General features: G+C 40.1%; 2 protein-coding genes across 2 annotated transcripts; both read left to right on the top strand.

Moving 5' to 3' along the window:
* The first annotated feature begins 1,469 nt into the window (after window positions 1-1,469).
* On the top strand, window positions 1,470-16,527 carry LOC148717594 (uncharacterized). Its single transcript, XM_088743739.1, has 7 exons — window positions 1,470-1,516; window positions 2,022-2,106; window positions 2,573-2,713; window positions 4,177-7,107; window positions 12,815-13,130; window positions 13,631-13,939; window positions 14,731-16,527. Exons 1-4 carry the CDS (start codon window positions 1,470-1,472, stop codon window positions 5,980-5,982), a joined length of 2,079 nt encoding a protein of 692 aa, XP_088599865.1. The 3' UTR covers window positions 5,983-7,107; window positions 12,815-13,130; window positions 13,631-13,939; window positions 14,731-16,527.
* LOC148717593 (cathepsin K-like) lies at window positions 8,619-18,108 on the top strand. The gene is made up of 4 exons (XM_088743738.1): window positions 8,619-8,622; window positions 12,815-12,952; window positions 13,631-13,939; window positions 17,921-18,108. The coding sequence occupies exons 1-4, from the start codon at window positions 8,619-8,621 to the stop codon at window positions 18,106-18,108; spliced, it is 639 nt and encodes a 212-aa protein (XP_088599864.1).
* The last annotated feature ends 504 nt before the right edge of the window (window positions 18,109-18,612 follow it).

Genomic DNA, 18,612 nt, shown 5'->3' with positions numbered 1-18,612 from the left:
GGTGTCTCCCCAATAGAAGCTGTTGTTTATGGCATTAAGTGGGCCCACTCTAGGGCTGGGCTAGAAATATGTCCAGCCAACCATCCCCTTGTTGTGAAATCTTCTCTTGAGGGCGCGAAATCAAAATTGGCGCGTTCTGTTAACCCGAAGGAGCCTTTATCCGTAGACACGCTGCAGGCAATTGCCGAATGTTATTTTGCGAGTAATTCTCTTGCCACTCTTCGTTCTCTTTTTATATTGTTAGTTGGTTTCTATGGGTTTTTTCGTATTGATGAAATAACAGTTTTTGCCTTAAGGATGTGACCATTAATGCTGACCATATGTCTATTTATGTCTCTAAGCGAAAAAATGACCAGTATCGGGAAGGTCACACCTCTTATCTTGCCAGGTCTGGGAAATCTACGTGCCCAGTCTCCATTACTGAACGAATTATTCAGGTTTTTGTCGCAGTCTAATTCATCGCTTCCGCTTGTTCGTCGTATTGTGAATTCCAAATCTGGTGAGTATTTCCACGCTAGCAAGGGCGTGTCTAATTCTACTCTTAGAGAGAAATTCAAGAAGTACATGCAGCCCTTTGTTGACGACGTTTCAAAGTACAGCACGCATAGTATGAGGTCTGGTGCAGCGTCGAACGCCGCTTGTAGGGGCATACCGGGCGATTTATTGGATATGCATGCTGGGTGGAGGTGTCCTTCCTCGAAGAACAGATACATTAAACATACAATTAAAGATCGTTTTAGCGTTTCAAAATCGCTTTTGCTCTGAGGGTATACTTTACGCTAGTTTACAGTTTATTCTTGCTTAGCTGAAAGAGCTTTTCTTGTCATTAGTTTGCGATTATTTGTGATTTTTTTGCTAGTTTATAACTATTGTAGTTCTAGTTTACTATTTACTGCTATGAATTTATTTATCGTATTTATTATGTCCATCTATTTGCTGTTGCCAAGAGGTCCTGGCGGGGGACGTTAGTGGTGCCTGGCTCGTCCCAAATTTCTTGTCCTGTGTTTTCCCCTACGGGGTTTTTTGAGGCAGGTTTTTTCTGGCCCCCCTGGCTCGCTTACTCGCAGCTGATAGATCCGGTTACGATTATAATCATCTATCTCAATTGTAGTTTAATAAATTGATTGATGGCGTTGCTCGTAGCCCACAATCCAATGTTCTCCATGATTTGCTGTATCTTGTTTTCGTTTGGTTTTATTCGCTTAAATTAGTGCAGAATGAGAGATGTAATGGAAACGTTTTGAGAGGATGGGCACTTCCTAACCCTCTTTGGCCAATTCTGTCGCCAGGACAGCGAAAAACTTTTGGTGTCACACACCGTTACATGTTTTTATTTTCGAATATGATATTGTAGACTGGAACCCTCTTAAACCTGTCCGTTGAACAGCAACTTACAGACTACTCGTGGCAGTTTGGTAACCGAGGCTGGAGAGGATATCCACATCGAGCGATGTAGTGGGTCATTAAACATGGTAAACTGGCTACTAAAGAGAGCTATGGAAAATATTTGGCTCAGGTAAAAAGACTGAAGAAACCTCATCAAACAATTTTAGGTGTAAACTTATCATGTTCTGCTCTTCCTATTGATGTCCAAATTGTCAAGAACTCATTTTACTAAAATGAAGATTACGTTTTTTACTCTCAATAGCGGATTTAGGGGAGAGATCCGGAGAGCCCGCACCCCTTCCCCCCCATATTTTTGGTAAAAAAAGAACCGCAGAAGGAAGAAAAGCCGGCAGGTGTAAACAAACGAAAAAAAAAATAATAAATAAACAGCCCCACTCCCCCCTCCCCTCTTAGCTCACAGTCTGAATGCGCAACTACAATCATCCAATGAATCAAATTCGTTTTAAATGGTCAGGAGTGAAAGCAGAGCGGATAGATTCTGCCAATCACTAACCCCCCTTCTCCTGTTTGTAAGACTCACTTTGTTTTTTATCGTATGTTTTAGGGGGGCTTCTGCCATTTTAAAAATACCCCAACAAATGCGAAGCTGGATTTTTACATGAACATTACTAAAGGGAACAAGCAGGAGCTGAAGCAGACCATTGCTATCTAAGACTTTTAAATTCTACGGATCAGGAATTGCTTATGACTCTGACTGCAGTAAGTAATTTACACGTATTGTAATTTGAAGTGCCCTTGAGACGAAAACTGACCATTTTATTTTGGGCTAATTTGTTTCCAGAATGTTGAATTGAGTCTAGTTAAGGCCATTTTTTCAACGTCAAAAGCTCAAAAAAAAAAAAGAAAGAAAGAAAAAAAACCCTTCGATGACCAATTTTTACCGCTTCCAAGTCGTTCAAAAGTCGTCCGCCTTTCCTTTGACCCTTAAGGGTGACTGGCATCTGATTTCTACTTACAATGTAACCTTTGATTCAAAATATTGAAGTCGCAAGAATAAAAAAAAATGATCAGCACCTTGAAAAGTTCTCGATTGTTTAAGAAAAACTCCTTGTCAGCACCTTAGAACGTGTATGAAGAACAGTACGGAGAATACATTTACTGATGTTAGGGTGTAAATAGTTAAACGATTTCATTCATGAGGTACGATTCATCCTAACCATTGAAGGTGGCCAATTTGATAAGTTCCTTATCCTCGTTTTCAGCTCAGGCATTGGATCACGCGGCCTTAGCTGTCGGTTATGGAGTTGAAAAGGGTGAACCCTATTGGCGGATTAAGAATTCTTGGTCAAAAGCTTGGGGAGATGAGGTATATATAAAGATCGCCACGAAAAATGACAATTGTGGTGTTCTGTAGAAGGCTGTCGTGGTCAGGGTCAGAGATGATTACATTGAAAGAGTTGGTGTTTGATATAAGAACACGTAGTTAGCAAAGTGTGATCTTTACCACTCTTTTTTCATGAGGTGACTATAAACACAATCAAAATTTTATTCCTAGGCTTGTTTTTGGCCACCTGCCGTAATCGATGGGCGGGTAATAGTTCGGAGCACCTTCGTCGGGTATCAGAAATTTCTCAAGAAGCTGTATGGCTTGGTAGAACTTCATCATTTAGAAGGTTAATGGTCTTATTTTTCCTGGCTTATCACGGCGTACGTAATTCGTAACTTGTTCGTATTATATATTTGGCTTCATCGAACTACATCAGTTGTAGCTTATACGTGACTATATTCGTGACTTAGTCGTGCTATATTTGTGGCCTAATCGAATTATATTCGTAGCTTGGTCGAACTACATTCGTAGCCTACTTTCCTTAGCTAAATTCGTAGGGTAGTCATATCTTGCTCGTGCCGCAGTTTTGCTGGGTTCTTACTAAGATCGTACGGCATTGAATATAGTTACAGGCCGCACTGTATTCTTGACAATCCTCAACTTTTGATGGTTCACATTTTTCGTTCTGCAGTATTAACGCTCCATCATATTAAGTTAAGGTAAGATGTGTTAGCCTTAGTTGTGTTTACGAGTTGCCTGAGGTTAATTTCCGACACAAAAAATGTTATACTGCTGCTGAAATATTCACCAATGTTCGAATAATTGGCCTGTGACGCTTTCTTTTTTCAAAATTCGCTAAAGTCTTTTATGCTGACAAGTTGTTCACTGCTATCTTGAGAAATGCACATTCTGTAGTTTGTTTTCGTTCACACTTTCAGATGTGTTTTGTAAAGCAAATGCTTTAAAGTAAGTCTTAGTATTATAAATATTGTAAATAAAGTATTGCTTTGTAATCATTCTTTACACATTTGTTTGTATGCCATTTTTATACAGAAACTAACCGGCCGCACCAGTAAACGGCCTACAATAACTAGGAATGTACCGTTAATACACCACTTAAATAAAGTGTTAAACCTAAAAATGAATATTGCACTAAACTTTAAAAGAAATGTTGCATATTGTTAAATTGATGCTTTTTTTACGCGCTCTGCTCCCGTACCAAATACCCGAGTGATGTTCTTCCTTGTTATCACAGGGCGCTCTGCGTGATAAACCTTTATAGTCTTGTTTTGTTTTTTGGCTTCGAGAGATGTTTCTTTTTAGGGATCTTTCCTGCGTCATTTTAAAAGGAGTACTTCTCGGTGGAGCTTCTGGAAATTCTTGGTCGGACCCTAATAACAGGGGAAGCTTTGTTACTTAAAGGTAGCATCAGTAGAAGAAAAACTAGTACTTCTACTAGTAGACTTTTACTTCTAATTTTCAATTGCGTTCCGGACCCCCAGCTTGACAAATGGGGAGACGATAATAGCTTTGGGGACAAGGGGATTCCCGCTCTGCACGCACTGAAGGATCAACTTGGCCTCGAAGATATTTTTCGCGTTCAAAATCCCTCAGGCAGTTTGTTTACCTGGTATAATGGCCCACACTCGGTCGGTTGCCGGCTAGACCGCTTTTATACTCCTCGAGCTTGGAGAACGGATGTGCGTGACCACAACAGCACTCTTTTCCCCTACTCGGACCATCACCTGGTGTCTATCACTTGTCAACTGGGGAATTCAAATCCACCCGGCCGCGGGATTTGGAAATTCAACACGCTTCTGTTAAAATCGGATAATTTCTGTTCAGACGTGGAAAATTTCTGGGCCCAATGGCGTTCTCAAAAGCCCCTCTTCACCGACCCTCGGGTTTGGTGGGATGCGGGAAAATTCCAACTTAAAGAGCTCGCCATCAACCACAGTGTACAAACCGCAACCAACCGCAGACGCGAGCGAGCGGCTCTCGATCGGGAATTTCGTGACCTACAATCACGGGCTGATCCTAACAATGCCGCCCATTGCCAAAAATTACTCGAGATCAAAGATCGCGTGAGAGTAATGGACGACAATTTTATTTCAGGGTGTATACTCCGTAGTAAAGAGGAATGGACTGAGCTGGGAGAGAAACCGACCAGGTATTTCTACCAGCTCGAACAATCCCGCCAGTCACGCCGATGTTTCGACATTACCCTCGTTAATGCCGCTGCTGCAGCTTCACTCGTCCAAACTGGGTTTGATTATGGCTCTGAAAGAAAGCCTTTACGTCTACTGGGCACAAAATGTGTCCACGTTTCAATTTTCGTTTCTGTGGAATTCCCCGATGAAGACCTCGTTAAAATCCTGAGCTCTTATGGAGAGCTGAAATCACAAGATCTCCGCCGACTCTATTACCCGGAGGAGGGCTTTCGCCATATCCAAAACGGCGTCCGCGTGGCTGAATTCACAAAAATTCACCGTGATATCCCCAAACGCCTCGTGGTCGCCGGCATTGAGATGGGATTCAAATATTCAGGCCAGCCCACCACGTGTTACCGCCGTCAGTCAACGGAGCACGTGGTGAAAAACTGCCCTAAAAATCGCAGAGCCAAAGCACCCCCACCCCCTCCACCAGCTCAACAGACCGAGCATACCCCAGAGCCCGGCCACAACCCGACCCCAGACGGCGAACAGCCTACACCGTCGGACCCCAGCGACCAGAGCGAGGACAGCGAGGAGCTTTTTTCTCCGCCCAGCTATGCCCAGGCCGCTTCTTCCCCCATGGATGACTCCGCCATTGACACCACCACCCCCCGGCGGCGAAAACGAGACGCCCCTCCCCCTGTGAGCAGTGACGAAGAGCTCTCTGTACCTTCGAAACACCTTGCACTCACCCAGGCCCCCAGCCCAGCGATTTCCCAACCGGAATCAACCCAAGTTACGCCTCGCACGGAAGATTCACTCATCTCCTCGGCCGACAACGCCTCACCCCCCAACACACAGGAAAACTCGACCTCTGACCTTAAAGCCTTTTTGGATGCCCTAGAACATGCCGGCCCGAACCGCTCGCTGTTTGTCGCCTCGGCCCCCGGGCCTTTTTACTACAAATGCCGGGCCTACTATCTTCAACACCGGCACGGCAACTATGCCAAGGATAAAGGCCGTAAGCAGAAAACCTCTCAGGCGACCCAGGAAATTTGGATCAAACTCCAGAACACAATTCGACAGGACGCTTTTGCGTCCCTACTCGAATTGCATCAAGAGGCCCAAAAAGCCTACAAACTCTTCCTACATTAGTCATAATGTTTAAATTTAATCCCCCCTTTTTTCTTTTACTTATGGCGGTGTCCATTTGTACGATTAACGTCAATGGCATCGCCGAATTTCCCAAACGGGAAAAAGTTTTCGCCCACCTCAAAAAATTTAATTTCGACATCTGTCTCCTGCAGGAGACACATTTACCAGACGCCCAGACAGGCGACCTGTGGGCAAAACAATGGAGCGGTCACGCACGCTGGTCTCCGGGCACAACGCGATCGGCCGTTGTGGGCGTACTTATCCATCCAAATAGCTCGGTTAAATTGGAAAATGTTTCTACAGACATGGATGGCAGGGTTATCGTGGCCACGCTTTCTGAGCTAGGCCGTTCGGTCACTGTTATCAATGTTTGGGTGTTTACCAATCATTCTGACCGCGTAACATCCTTCGCAATCTTGTGGCGTTGCGCCCATCGCATTACTGACAAGTATTCCGATCCTGCGCTAAGCTTGGCCTGACGCAGGAGTCTGGATTTTTTTTTTTTTTTTGTTTTTCAGGCGCTCCCGGCCACGGACCCTTTAGTGCAATGGTCAGTGCTGCAACGGCCGGACGACATATACTTAACGGAACCGGAGTGCAATGGTTCCGCAGAGTAACGCCTGAAGGAGGGTACACCAGTACGCCAAAATCGCCCAGGAATCGAACCTGGCCCCCCGGAAGCGCTCCCCGCCTAACGGGGCACCTGAACAGTCGGGGTGTGCAAGGACTGCTGTTGGGTAACGAGTCCCATAATGCAGAGAACTACATGCTATGAGACCCTAACCCGCGTCAGGTAAGTATCAGTGCAGGAGTCTGGATTTAATCCATACAGACTCATGGTTCGCTGCTTGGCCTTTGACCAGCATGAGCCACTCATGGTAAGGATAATTTCACTACGCATGCGCAAAGGGAAACTAAATTTGCAAATTTTTTTCCGTGCATGTGCGGATCCGCTACGCTTTGGAATATTTCGCCGAGAGAGTTGTTTACCAGTGTTATACTTCTGTTGTTTGGTCGCTTTTTGGTTGAGGATGTTTGCATAATCAAAGTGCGAACAAAACGCGAAAAAAGCCTGTACAAGTGAAGTTTAACATTTGATTTGCTGAAGATCAAAACACAGACAAGGTTAGTCTCCAAATTTTGATGCCTTACTTTTATGAATCTTGAGTTTCTATGTGGAGTATTTGATCTGATGAGAAAAGTTAATTTAGAATTACATCTTACTTTACTTTGACTGCCAAGTAAAATTGCGTTAAGTTTGATGCGACCCCCAACCTTTAAATCACGTCGATTCAGATCCTCTTTTCTTACTCTTTGAAGTCACAATTAAGGATAGAAAGACTTAAGAAAATATAAAATATTCTTGCTTCAGGATTGAGTCACTCTTACCACAGTATAAGGCGGATTATTTTAGTGAAGTTTCGGTGGATTTTCCAAGTTATGGCTAGCGCTGGCTGACTACCGTCATTGGCCTTTTTGCTGTCCAAGTCTTGTGTTGGTGGGGTTGGTTGGCGAATTGGTCGATACGTAGAGCTAAGCAATTGCGTCTTCATAGCGGTTATAGTCTTGCCTCAAGTAATCCGACTTCGGCTTATTTTTTCGCTGTGTTTTAGTGGGAATTTTTCATAAATGCCTCTCTGCGCTTGAAATGTTAACTAGAGGATAAACTTCGGTGGAATCAATATTTATCAGATGACTTCCAAACACCTCACCACTCTCAGTTCAGTGTTAATTGATTTAATTGTCTTTCAATCCAACCAGTCTATTTCATGAAATGCTTCTCATGAGTTTAAAAATTTAAGCCATTTTCTTTATGTCCATGTGTCATTTGAAACGAATGGCGTCAGCTTTTTTTCTGTTTATTTAGTCGAAGTACACGATGAGGATCGCAGATTAACATAATCAAACTTTCACTGGTTCTTCAAGCATGAGACAAGTGATACCAAATGGCTAGTTACTCAAGGGGCTAGAACTCCCAAGTTTCTTTGGACTGCTATAATCTGTTGTACTCAAGATGCCCCCTTCCCTCAAGAGTTTCTATGAGTGGACCTCTCTTCAGAGGCCAAGTTTCACTAGGAAACCTTAGTAATTTATCTCAAAGTTTGTCAATTTACCTTGGCAGGCGATAAAACAAGGGTTCTATTTTTTCTATCAATTTTTAGATTGATGGCATTACCATAGAAACATCATCTTTAACAAATTTGAAATGCAAATTTTTTACTTATCATTCAGATTTTGTCACATTATGGAAAAGATATTGCCTGACATTTTGAGATGGTTAAAACTCAAGGTTGTTCTGAAAATGGTTTTGCCAGTATTCTCTTATTTCTAATTTTACTAAATATATTTGAGTAGCTCAGCTGACAGATTTTAACAAAACTAGGCTATTTGATTGGAACTGTATGTGGTAAGGATTGAGCCAATTTAAAAAAACATGTACAGAAGGAAACACAATAAATCTCGCTCAAAAGTTCTTTTTTTTGTTACTCCCAAAACATCTGGTCATAAAATGACACTTTTCCAAGATTGATATCCAAGCATGCATAAGCTTTAGAATCTTTCATTTTGCAATCGTTCCCCTCACTGTTTTCTTTTCTGTTAACTTCTTTGAAAGGCATAACAGGCCTATCAACAGTATGGGTATGTTTACTGGAAACCTGAGAGTCTATTTCATAAAAACTGCATTGTTCTATACTGTTTTAATACACCTTTTTAGATGACAATCATGCAGTCATAGGGAGCCATCATATTTGTTTTGCATGGTGACAGTTTTAAAGCTCATGCTATTTTCACATTCAGATCTAGTGCAGTAAAAACCCTATGGAGCCTCCATAAAATTTATTTCAGGTTAAAATGTATTCAAACTAGTTTGACATGGATTTCACTTTGGACTTGCATTTCACCTTGCAATGCATGTCTTGATCCTGAAATTCTTATTTCTTGAGATTGATGACAAGAATTAACTTTAATGTTCTCTGTTGGTAAAAGAGATGTGAAGTTGCCCAATAGTTAGTACTGTAACAGTAACTATAGACAGATTGGATGGCAGTGACATTTACTGTGGTAAGCTGTTATTCAAGAGATTGTCGTTAGTACTAGAAGCTCACCACTGGTTTAAATTATCAGCCTTTCATTCTTCATAAAATAGGCACAGCCAAGCCCCTTTCTTTAAAATAGGCAGCCAAGCTGGTGCTGGCATTGAGGCATAAAATGGAGGTTCGAAGTGCCCTTTTGACTAAGTCTCAGTTCTCTAAAATCTTTTAAAGTGGAAATCATCCATTTATATAAAGGCATCTAAAAAGGTCTTCATGTTATTTTAATCTGGCGTTGTTTAGTCTTGTTCCCAAGGGCACAGGCTTTGGGAAGATGTTTGATATGCATCCTCACTGATACTATTAGTTGTACAGGTTCTTTGTTTTTTGGCTTCTAATAAGAGTCTTCTCAGACCATCAGATTGTCAGACTTTTTATTCACAAGCTGAGTATTCCATTTTGAGGCAGAGTATGTGTATTTCTGATCTGGTATGCAAGTAGAGAGAATGGGATTCAATTATTGCTGGTCACTCTTCTGGGGTTCTTGCTGTCAATGGCTGGTGCAAAATGTTAAGAATCGCATGCAGCCCAAAGCTCAGTCACGAGGCAAGGAAGCTAACCTGTGAAGTGACTAAGGGGAAAGAAATCCTCACAACCCTTCAGGGGTTGAGTTGTTTGCCTTGGTTTCAGGCAGGGATCCCTTATGGAATAAGCTGGCCTTTCTTATCTTTGTACACACCTCTCCAGATGTAATTCTCATCTGTTGAGGTTTAGGGGAAGTTTGACCAAAATAGAGTTTTTAAATGAAATTTTCCACATCACCAACCATATCTGATGATATTCCATGACTAATTATTGAAAAGAAGTTTCTGTACTTTGACTATCTTACTTTTCTTTACTTGACATGGACCCTTTGTGTGTCAATAATTGGCACTACCAATTGTGAATTATGTCAAAAAAATTTTGACCTAAAATGAACTTCTGCTAATTTTTGTTGCTAAAATTGCAAGTATACTGCATTAGAAGTTGAAGCTGTAGAAAATGTTCCCATAAAGTTAAAGTGAATACTTTAACTGTTCTACACCAATTTTAGAAAGCAATGATATGTTAAAAATTGACTTTCCATTGCGCCTATAGTTTTTGACAGGCTTCCAGCATCCTTGACAAAACATATGCATGCTTTGCATGCAAGAGGTATTTTTTGGATGGGCGGGCTGAGATGGGGCACTAATAAGTAACTGATTTTTTTCAATTGTGTAAAAGAATCAAAGTGACTATAAGCCTTTGAACTCAGATTATGGTGAATGAAAGGCTGGAAACGAGCTTTTTGTATTAGTTCATAGCTCAGGGGGTCCACATCCAGGAAAATTTTTACAATGCTTTCTTGTACACTTTTCTTTGACATCTATCTTGCACAATTTTATATAAAATTTATTGAGTTGTGTTTTGACTTCTTAATCTGAATGATAAGTGTTAATGAAACAAAGATTATCAAGGGGTGCCTCCTGGCACTGTAATTAATTCTTTTTTCCTCAACAATGAGGTTGCGCAAAATCACATGACCTAAGCGCCACCAATGTAATGGCATGCAAGGCATGTAAACAACAAAAGATACCCAAAAAACCTAACAGAATGTCAATGTTCAGTTGTGACATTCTCCTCCCAGCGTTCAATTAAATTGGGTGGAACACTCCTCTAGTAACACCAACTTCCCTACTTGTTTCTTGTATTCTGCGGCTTTTGTTTTAAAATATGCTTTTGGTTAAGGTCCGAGCATTAATACCAATAATAGTTGACAATTATTCAATGAAGTGGGGTGAATAGTGGTGGAGAAATATCTGCTGCATTTACTGACTCTGAGGCGAGTAACTGTTTTGGTATACACCACACAGAAAATATAAAATAAGAAAATATTTGACTTCTGTCAGTATACTGAAAAATGGTTGGGAATTAAATTGTTGAAGCACAATTTTGTCTCTTCGGCTGCTATAGAGGCGAACACTTACTTGCTAATCACTTCTGATAGATTATAATAAAAGATATTAATCCCTCGTCCATGCAGTGTTCTCAAACTTTTGTAAACAGAGAGAACAGTGTTTTCTTCTGCAGATTGTTGAAAAAATGTATAATGAGACAATAACAATTTGTTTTTTGCATGATATCATGCTCAGTGGATGCTTGTTGCATGGAAGTTGAACCTGTACAACTACTTTACATCTGTTCAGTCTGCCAATACACATTAGGGCTATTCCACATGAGACATGAAAATTTTGACAGATTTTCAAATTCAAAATATGAGAGCCAAACTTACTTTTAATGAAAGCTTATACATAGTTCTATAAGAATCCAAATCTAAATTGGCAGTAGTGGCTACGCCCAGGGTATGTGATGCCATTGTTTTTCAGGGTTTTTATTCACTGAATCCGCCATTTTACATACCAGTATCTAAGTTGCTATATCTCAAAGAAATTGATTGCCGTGAATCAGATTTTGAGATCTTAACTACCCACTACGATGAGCCTTTCAATGCCAAAAGAAAAAAATTCTCAAACATTTAAATTGCCTCAGATGTACAAAGACATAAAAAGTGTTGCGGACATGACCTTCAGGGTATGATTCAGAGCAACATTTATTTAATTTCTATGTAGGTTCTCAACTGTTTCAGGTCTTATTTATGCTGCTCTTATTGTTAAGTATTATGATAATTTTGACGCCCCAGCTTGCTCAAATTTGTCAACTATTTTAGAGATATCGGGTTGCAGACGTGACTGTTGCGGACATGACACATTTGTAAAAACCCAGAAAACCTCATAAAATTTTCAAACATGGGAAGATATGTTGATATTTAATGACAGCAAATGGTAATTATAGACATATTATGATATATGTAAAGCTAACACTTTTTTACAATTTTCCAAAAATGTATAAATGCCCTTTGATGTACAAAATGACCTAGATCATCAAAGTTTTTATATTTTATTTGTTATTTATTTCCCAATTTACAGATAAAAGCAATAAAAACAGCATTTTTACTTCAGTGGCATTACTCTGAACGTTATTAGTGGTGACAAGGAAAAGCTCTTTCTTGAACATCCCCAAAATGTCACGTCCGCAACAAATTTTGGTCATGTCCACAACACAACATTTTTATTCTTTATATATATTATTTGTTATTTATTTCCTAATTAACAGATAAAAGCAATGAAGATAGCATTTTTACTTCAGTGGCATATTACTCTGAACGTTATTAGGGGTGAATGAAAAGCTCTTTCCTGAATATCCCCAAAATGTCACATCCGCAACAAATTTTGGTCACATCTGCAACACAACGTTTTTGTTAATAAATCCGTGGTAACAAGTAATTTCTATAATACCTTTTCAGATTTATAAAGCACAATTACTATAATTGCATTTAGTTAGTATATGCAGGTTTTGTTAAAAGGTTTTCAATTCACAGGAAATTTGAAGTAACCAAAAGCAATTCAAATCAATGGTTGTTTTAGGAGTCACATCCGCAACACACTTTGAAAAATTCTTTTCTCTGGATCTCTAAGAGATAGTCAAAATTTTTTCTGGCAAAATAAAAGGTACTTCAAGGGTAATTTTATGACATGACTCATTTCGATTCAAATAGTGTGGATCTGGCTTTAGGAGACATTTAATACCCAAATTTTGCCTCTAAATGTCACGTCCGCAACGTGGAATTGACCATTAGACAGAAAAATGATAATGAAAAATATTTTACTTTTATTATTGCAGCAGTGAGAAAGTTTTAATAGTATCTACTTTTTCTTTACCAGGAGCCTTCATTCCGTTTCTTTTCATAACACTGTTTGTGACCATAGTGTCAGTTCTTGCTGAAGAAAGGGTTTTCAATGCCATCACTTCATCAAAGGCCTTTTACATTATTGGTAGCTGTCATGGCCTGGCTGTGCCATGTTTGGTCTACCTGGTTAATAACAGTGTCATCTCCATCACAAATACAACTGATCATACAGCATTAGAGGTATGCTGGCACTTCATGGCATCGCTATTCCTTGTGTGTTGTCCTGTGTAATGCTGTCTTCAACTGGAGTCGTAATCTGCTTGCTGTGGCTTCCACAGTTGGGAGACAAGGTATCATGAGATTTGAACATGAATTGAAGTATTCTTTTGTTTTTTTCATTCCCTTTTGGTGAGACATTGTATGCAAAGGGAATGACCTCTGTGTGGGTTCATTGAGGCTTATATTTCCCTGTAAATTGGTGGTGTCAATTTGAAGCCCATCGAAAACTTGTTTTGTTTTAAAGATTCTGAAATGCAGATTTACTGAAAACTTAAATTTAAGGTACAAATGTTTTATTGTTGTTGTTGTTGTTACTATTATTAAATATTATTATAATTGATATTTCATGTTTTCTTGTGGGTAAAGTTAAGTCCTGCTTGGTGAAGTCTGTTTAGCTTTTCAACTCCTAAAATTTATCATCTAGCAATGAAGTTACTTCTCTTAATAGTTTATCCATCAAATCAGGCAATGTGAATAAATGGACTTAAGAGCTGAAAGACAAACAATCTTTAAGTTCCATCACTAGATGTAAAAACTGACTTGTATTTGCAAATAACTGTATTCTTAACAGTGAGAATAGAAGGTGTGTTGAAAGAAGGTGTACCAACAGACAGAGAAATTGCTGAACTTGCTTCACACATTGTGGAAATCTGGAAACGTCTCAGCCGAGCTTTGGGCATCCAAGAAACCATCATAGTACAGATACAGATTGATGAAGATAATGTGTACGAAAGGGCATTCTCATGTTTAAATAAGTGGCGTCAAATGATGGGAGGTCAGGCAAATTATGAGGCTCTGGCTCAAGCTTTGGGGCGCGAGGAGATAGCAAGAAATGATTTGATTCAAAGATTTTGTTATGCTGTTTCGGAAGAACCAGATGGTAAAGTGTTACTTGTTTATAAAAGTTTTTTCTTTTGACAATAACACCCCACATTACTCAAACAACAACAAACATATGAAACATATGTATGAACTGCGGTTATGAAACGTATATGAGCACGATCCTTCGCAGTAAAGCACTATTTGAGCAATAGTGAAAATCAGACCTGAAAAAAATTTCAGGCCTTTACGGGATTCGAACCACTGACCTCTGCGATACTAGTGCAGCGCTCTACGAAATGGTTGAGCTAACAAGCCAACTGGGAGCAGGCCATCAAATTAATTCGACATAAACCCGTAGATGATAAATCAAACAACAACAAACATATGAAACATATGTATGAACTGCGGTTATGAAACGTATGTGTGCACGATCCTTCGCAGTAAAGCACTATTTGAGCAATGATTTTCACTATTGCTCAAATAGTGCTTTACTGCGAAGGATCGTGCACACATACGTTTCATAACCGCAGTTCATACATATGTTTCATATGTTTGTTGTTGTTTGATTTATCATCTACGGGTTTATGTCGAATTAATTTGATGGCCTGCTCCCAGTTGGCTTGTTAGCTCAACAATTTGGTAGAGCGCTGCACTAGTATCGCAGAGGTCAGTGGTTCGAATCCCGTACAGGCCTGAAATTTTTTTCAGGTCTGATTTTCACTATTGCTCAAATAGTGCTTTACTGCGAAGGATCGTGCACATATACACCCCACATTACTACTGGATTAAAACTAATTCCAATTTTTGATGATTATACAAATCATATATATCTTTCTTATTTAATTTCAGGGGCGACAGACGGGCGACGAGGCGATGAACGCAGACGGGCGACGAGGAAAGGTGATGTCAGCAATCACATTGCTGAACACCATCGACTTACCAACCACAATATTGGCTGGGACTCTGCGCAATGCCTAACCTACAGCACTGACTATTTTCAACGACTGACTCTGGAAAGCTGGTTTACTAACTTAGAACAGACTCCCCTAAACAGATGTCAACAACTACCCGCTCCATACAAACGACTCACTCACGACATAAACATCACAAACGACCGAAAAAGAACGACCTAACTTTACCGACGGATCGAAACAGACCAATCACGACCGACTTACGTCACTTGAGTCTTACAGCCAATAACATCACGGCAAAACCAACCGATCATTTCACACGAACTGGAATAAGAACATTCTACTGACAACAATCATTCACTTGACTCTGATGATGACTTACGCACAGGTTGTCGAAACGTCAGTCACTACCACCGACAACAGTCCTTCTCAGAACTACACTCACCCGGACGATCAGACTACACCTTAAAACCTTTTTTCATTGAAATATTGATTAAAGAGAGTTTTCTGGTCGCACTGTCAAAGAAACCAAAATAAAAAGGTTTTGTTCGCAAGCACAAATATCTTTTAGATTCGACTCTGAGACAGTAAGGCACGCATTAAAGTGATTCTAAGAAGTACTCAAAGCACGTTAGTGCTCAAAAACGTAAACCATACTACTATTGTTATCATTAAGGACGGCATTGAGAAAGCCAAAACTGAAAAAATGACAGCTAAACAGTTCGAACAATCGCGTGAGCGGGCTTAAATGAGGGGTATCGAACGGTCCCATTCAATTTCAAAGAGCTCGTAAAACTTGGCATTTGCTCGAACTGCTCGCAAAAATTACACGGGAGCTCGCTTGCTCGTGGTCGCAAAATTTTTGGAACTACTCGCATGCTCGCATTCTCGTTAACTTGTTCTCGACTGCACGAAATTTCGTTAATCCTGCTTCGTAGTTATTTTTATACGTATATAAACGATAAAGCAGTTATAATATGGTTAAAACAAAAAGGTTGAAACATCCTTACTTCTGGCTACAGTCTTTCTTCAAGAGTTCAGCCGGTGGCTTATTTGGAGGCGCTGTATGTATTATCGGGAAAACGCACAAAGCTCTTTGACAAGCATTTCGTTGATTGGGTTATTCTTTAGCATATTTGACCGTCACAGGCTTTCTGCTTGAGAGGGGTTCAGTTCCGCAGTTTAAATATGTGATCTTTCATCTATTGACTTGTTTCTTCATCATCTACGGGTATATTACAAACTCACAACATGACCAGCTCCCAGTAGGGTTAGCTTGATTGCTTAGTTGGCATTCTTATCCCGTTCAGGCAGATAAAAAAAGAAGGCCTGGTCGCAGGTTGTTAACAAGTACCCAAAATATTTCATTTCTGTTAATACTTGCTGGTTTTGCTCGTATCCTCAATAGATTTCCTTTCATTACTTGAAGCTAGCCTTAAAATTGTTGTTTCTTGGACCAGTTTCCCGGGTATTTTTCCTAATGACTTAAACCCTCTTTCATTTGAACAAGGAAACATGACCGTAACACGATCTATTTACCAGGAAATTCTGATAAATTAAGAGGAAGCTCGACGTGACGGGAGGTGATATAATCTTGTGTGGAGACAACATTACTTGCGAACCTATGTTCATCTATTAAATTCCCAGTTTATTAGCAAATTATCAGGGTTTGTAGATATGATGGATTTTCCAGTGGGCAATGTGAAATAAAATGAACGGAGTCAATATTTTTAAACAGTGTACTCGGATCGCATTTTGTAGTGGTTTTTTCAACCTTGGAAGCATCCTGGCTACTAGCTTTTATATAATCTCATGCCAAACGGTGGCATGAGATTAAACACCCGATTAAACAAAACAGCATTAACAACAACCCTCGGTCGTTTGGGCTTCACCGGCTCAGGGAAGTTCTCAAATGAAATGTTGCTTTAATCATTTTGATCAAAAACCTTAGGCTTAGCCAAACGAGGAGACATGTCTAGAAACTATGTTTCCATGTCGTACGGAAACACGAAATGTAAGAGTTCTTTACGAAAGGCAATCATCCAATGAATCATATTCATTTTAAATGGTCAGGAGTGAAAGCAGAGCGGATAGATTCTGCCAATCACTAATCCCCCTCCTCCTGTTTCTAAGACTCACTTTGTTTTCTATCGTAAGTCAGTAGGAGGGCTTTTGCCCGTTTAAAAATACCACAACAGGCCTAGGTGCTAAGCTGGATTTTTACATGAACATTACCAAAGGGAACAAGCAGGAGTGGAAGCAGGCCATTGCTATATACGTTCCAGTCAGTATCCTCATCAACACCCAACCAAAGACTTTTAAATTCTACGGATCAGGAATTTATTATGACTCTGACTGCAGTAAGGAGGGAGGCCTTGGGATTTTCGGTTTTGCGGTTTTGACTGTTTTTTAAATCGATTTTTGGGCCGAAAAGGTTCGGTTTTTCGTTTTTGATGTGCAGAGCGGTTTGAGGATTTTACGTGTTTTGGATTCGGTTTTCGGTTTTCACGAAAACCCTGATGCAGTTTTCGGTTTTGCTGGCTTTTTCGTCGGTTTTTGGGTTTTGGAGGTTTTTTTCTCTGGTTTTGCGGTTTTCCAGAGGCCCCAATGCCCCCCTCAGTTAGTAATTTACACGTATTGTAATTTGAAGTGCCCCTGAGACGAAAATTGACCATTTTATTTTGGGCTTATTTGTTTCCAGAATGTTGAATTGAGTCGAGTTAAAGCAATTTTCGCCATCAAAAACTAAAACAAAAAACAAAAAACGAAAACAAACAAAAACGCCTTCGATGACCAATTTTTACTGCTTCAAAGTCAGTCGTCCAAAAATCGTCCGCCATTCCTTTGACCCTCAGAGTGACTAGCATCTGATCTCTACTTACAATGTAACCTTTGATTCAAAATATTGAAGTTGCAAGAATAAAAGAAAATGATCAGCACCTTGAAAAGCTCTCGATTGTTTAAGAAAAACTCCTTGTCAGCACCTGAGAACGTGTATGAAGAACAGTACGGAGAATTCATATACTGATATTAGGGTATAATTAGTTGAAGGATTTCATTCACAAGGTAGGATTCATCCTAACCAGTGAAGGTGGCCAATTTGATGAGTTACCTATCCTCGCTTTCAGCTCATGCATTGGATCACGCGGCCTTAGCTGTCGGATATGGAGTTGAAAAGGGTGAACCCCATTGGCTGATTAAGAATTCTTGGTCAAAAGCTTGGGAAAATGAGGGATATATCAAGATCGCCATGAAAAATGGCAATTGTGGTGTTCTGCAGAAGGCTGTCGGCGTGGTCAGGATCAGAGATGATTAAATTGAAAGAATTGGTGTTTGATATAAGAACACGTCGTTAGCAGAGTCTGATCAGTTTCCTCTCTCTTTTGATGAGGTGACTATGAACACAAACAGCATTTTTGTCTCAGGCTTTTTTGGAGCACCTGCTGTAGTCGTCGGGCGGGTAATAGTTCAGAGCACCTTCGTCGGGTATCAGAAATTTCTCAAGAAGGTGTATAGATGGCTTGGTAGAGCTACTTTATTTAGAAGCTTGATCGTCTTTTTTTTGTGGCTTATTTGTACTTTATTCGTAACTTAGTCGTAGGCTTAGCTTTGTCGTACTACATTCGTAGCTTAGACTTGACTATATTCGTTGGCTTAGTCGTGCTATATTTGTGGCTTAGTTGTATTTTATTCGTAGCTTTGTTGTACTACATTCGTAACTTAGATGTGACTATATTCTTGGCTTAGTCGTGCCATGTTTGTGGCCTTATCGTATTATTTTCGTAGCTCGGTCGTACTACATTCGTAGCCTAGTGTCCTT

This window comes from Stylophora pistillata, chromosome 13 (genome assembly GCF_964205215.1).
Source record: "Stylophora pistillata chromosome 13, jaStyPist1.2, whole genome shotgun sequence".
Classification (NCBI taxonomy): Eukaryota; Metazoa; Cnidaria; class Anthozoa; order Scleractinia; family Pocilloporidae; genus Stylophora; species Stylophora pistillata.
Note: the sequence above shows the minus strand (reverse complement) of the source record. Positions and strands in the feature narration are given on the sequence as shown.

Excerpts from the sequence above, each read along its gene's own strand:
- LOC148717594 (XM_088743739.1), top strand. The coding sequence starts at position 1,470 with ATGGTAAACTGGCTACTAAAGAGAGCTATGGAAAATATTTGGCTCAG. Across the intron at positions 1,517-2,021 it reads ATGGAAAATATTTGGCTCAG|GGAACAAGCAGGAGCTGAAG; the intron begins GTAAAAAGACTG and ends ACATTACTAAAG. Across the intron at positions 2,107-2,572 it reads TGCTTATGACTCTGACTGCA|GTGGCCAATTTGATAAGTTC; the intron begins GTAAGTAATTTA and ends TAACCATTGAAG.
- LOC148717593 (XM_088743738.1), top strand. Across the intron at positions 12,953-13,630 it reads TCATGGCCTGGCTGTGCCAT|TGAGAATAGAAGGTGTGTTG; the intron begins GTTTGGTCTACC and ends TATTCTTAACAG. Across the intron at positions 13,940-17,920 it reads TGTTTCGGAAGAACCAGATG|CTCATGCATTGGATCACGCG; the intron begins GTAAAGTGTTAC and ends CCTCGCTTTCAG.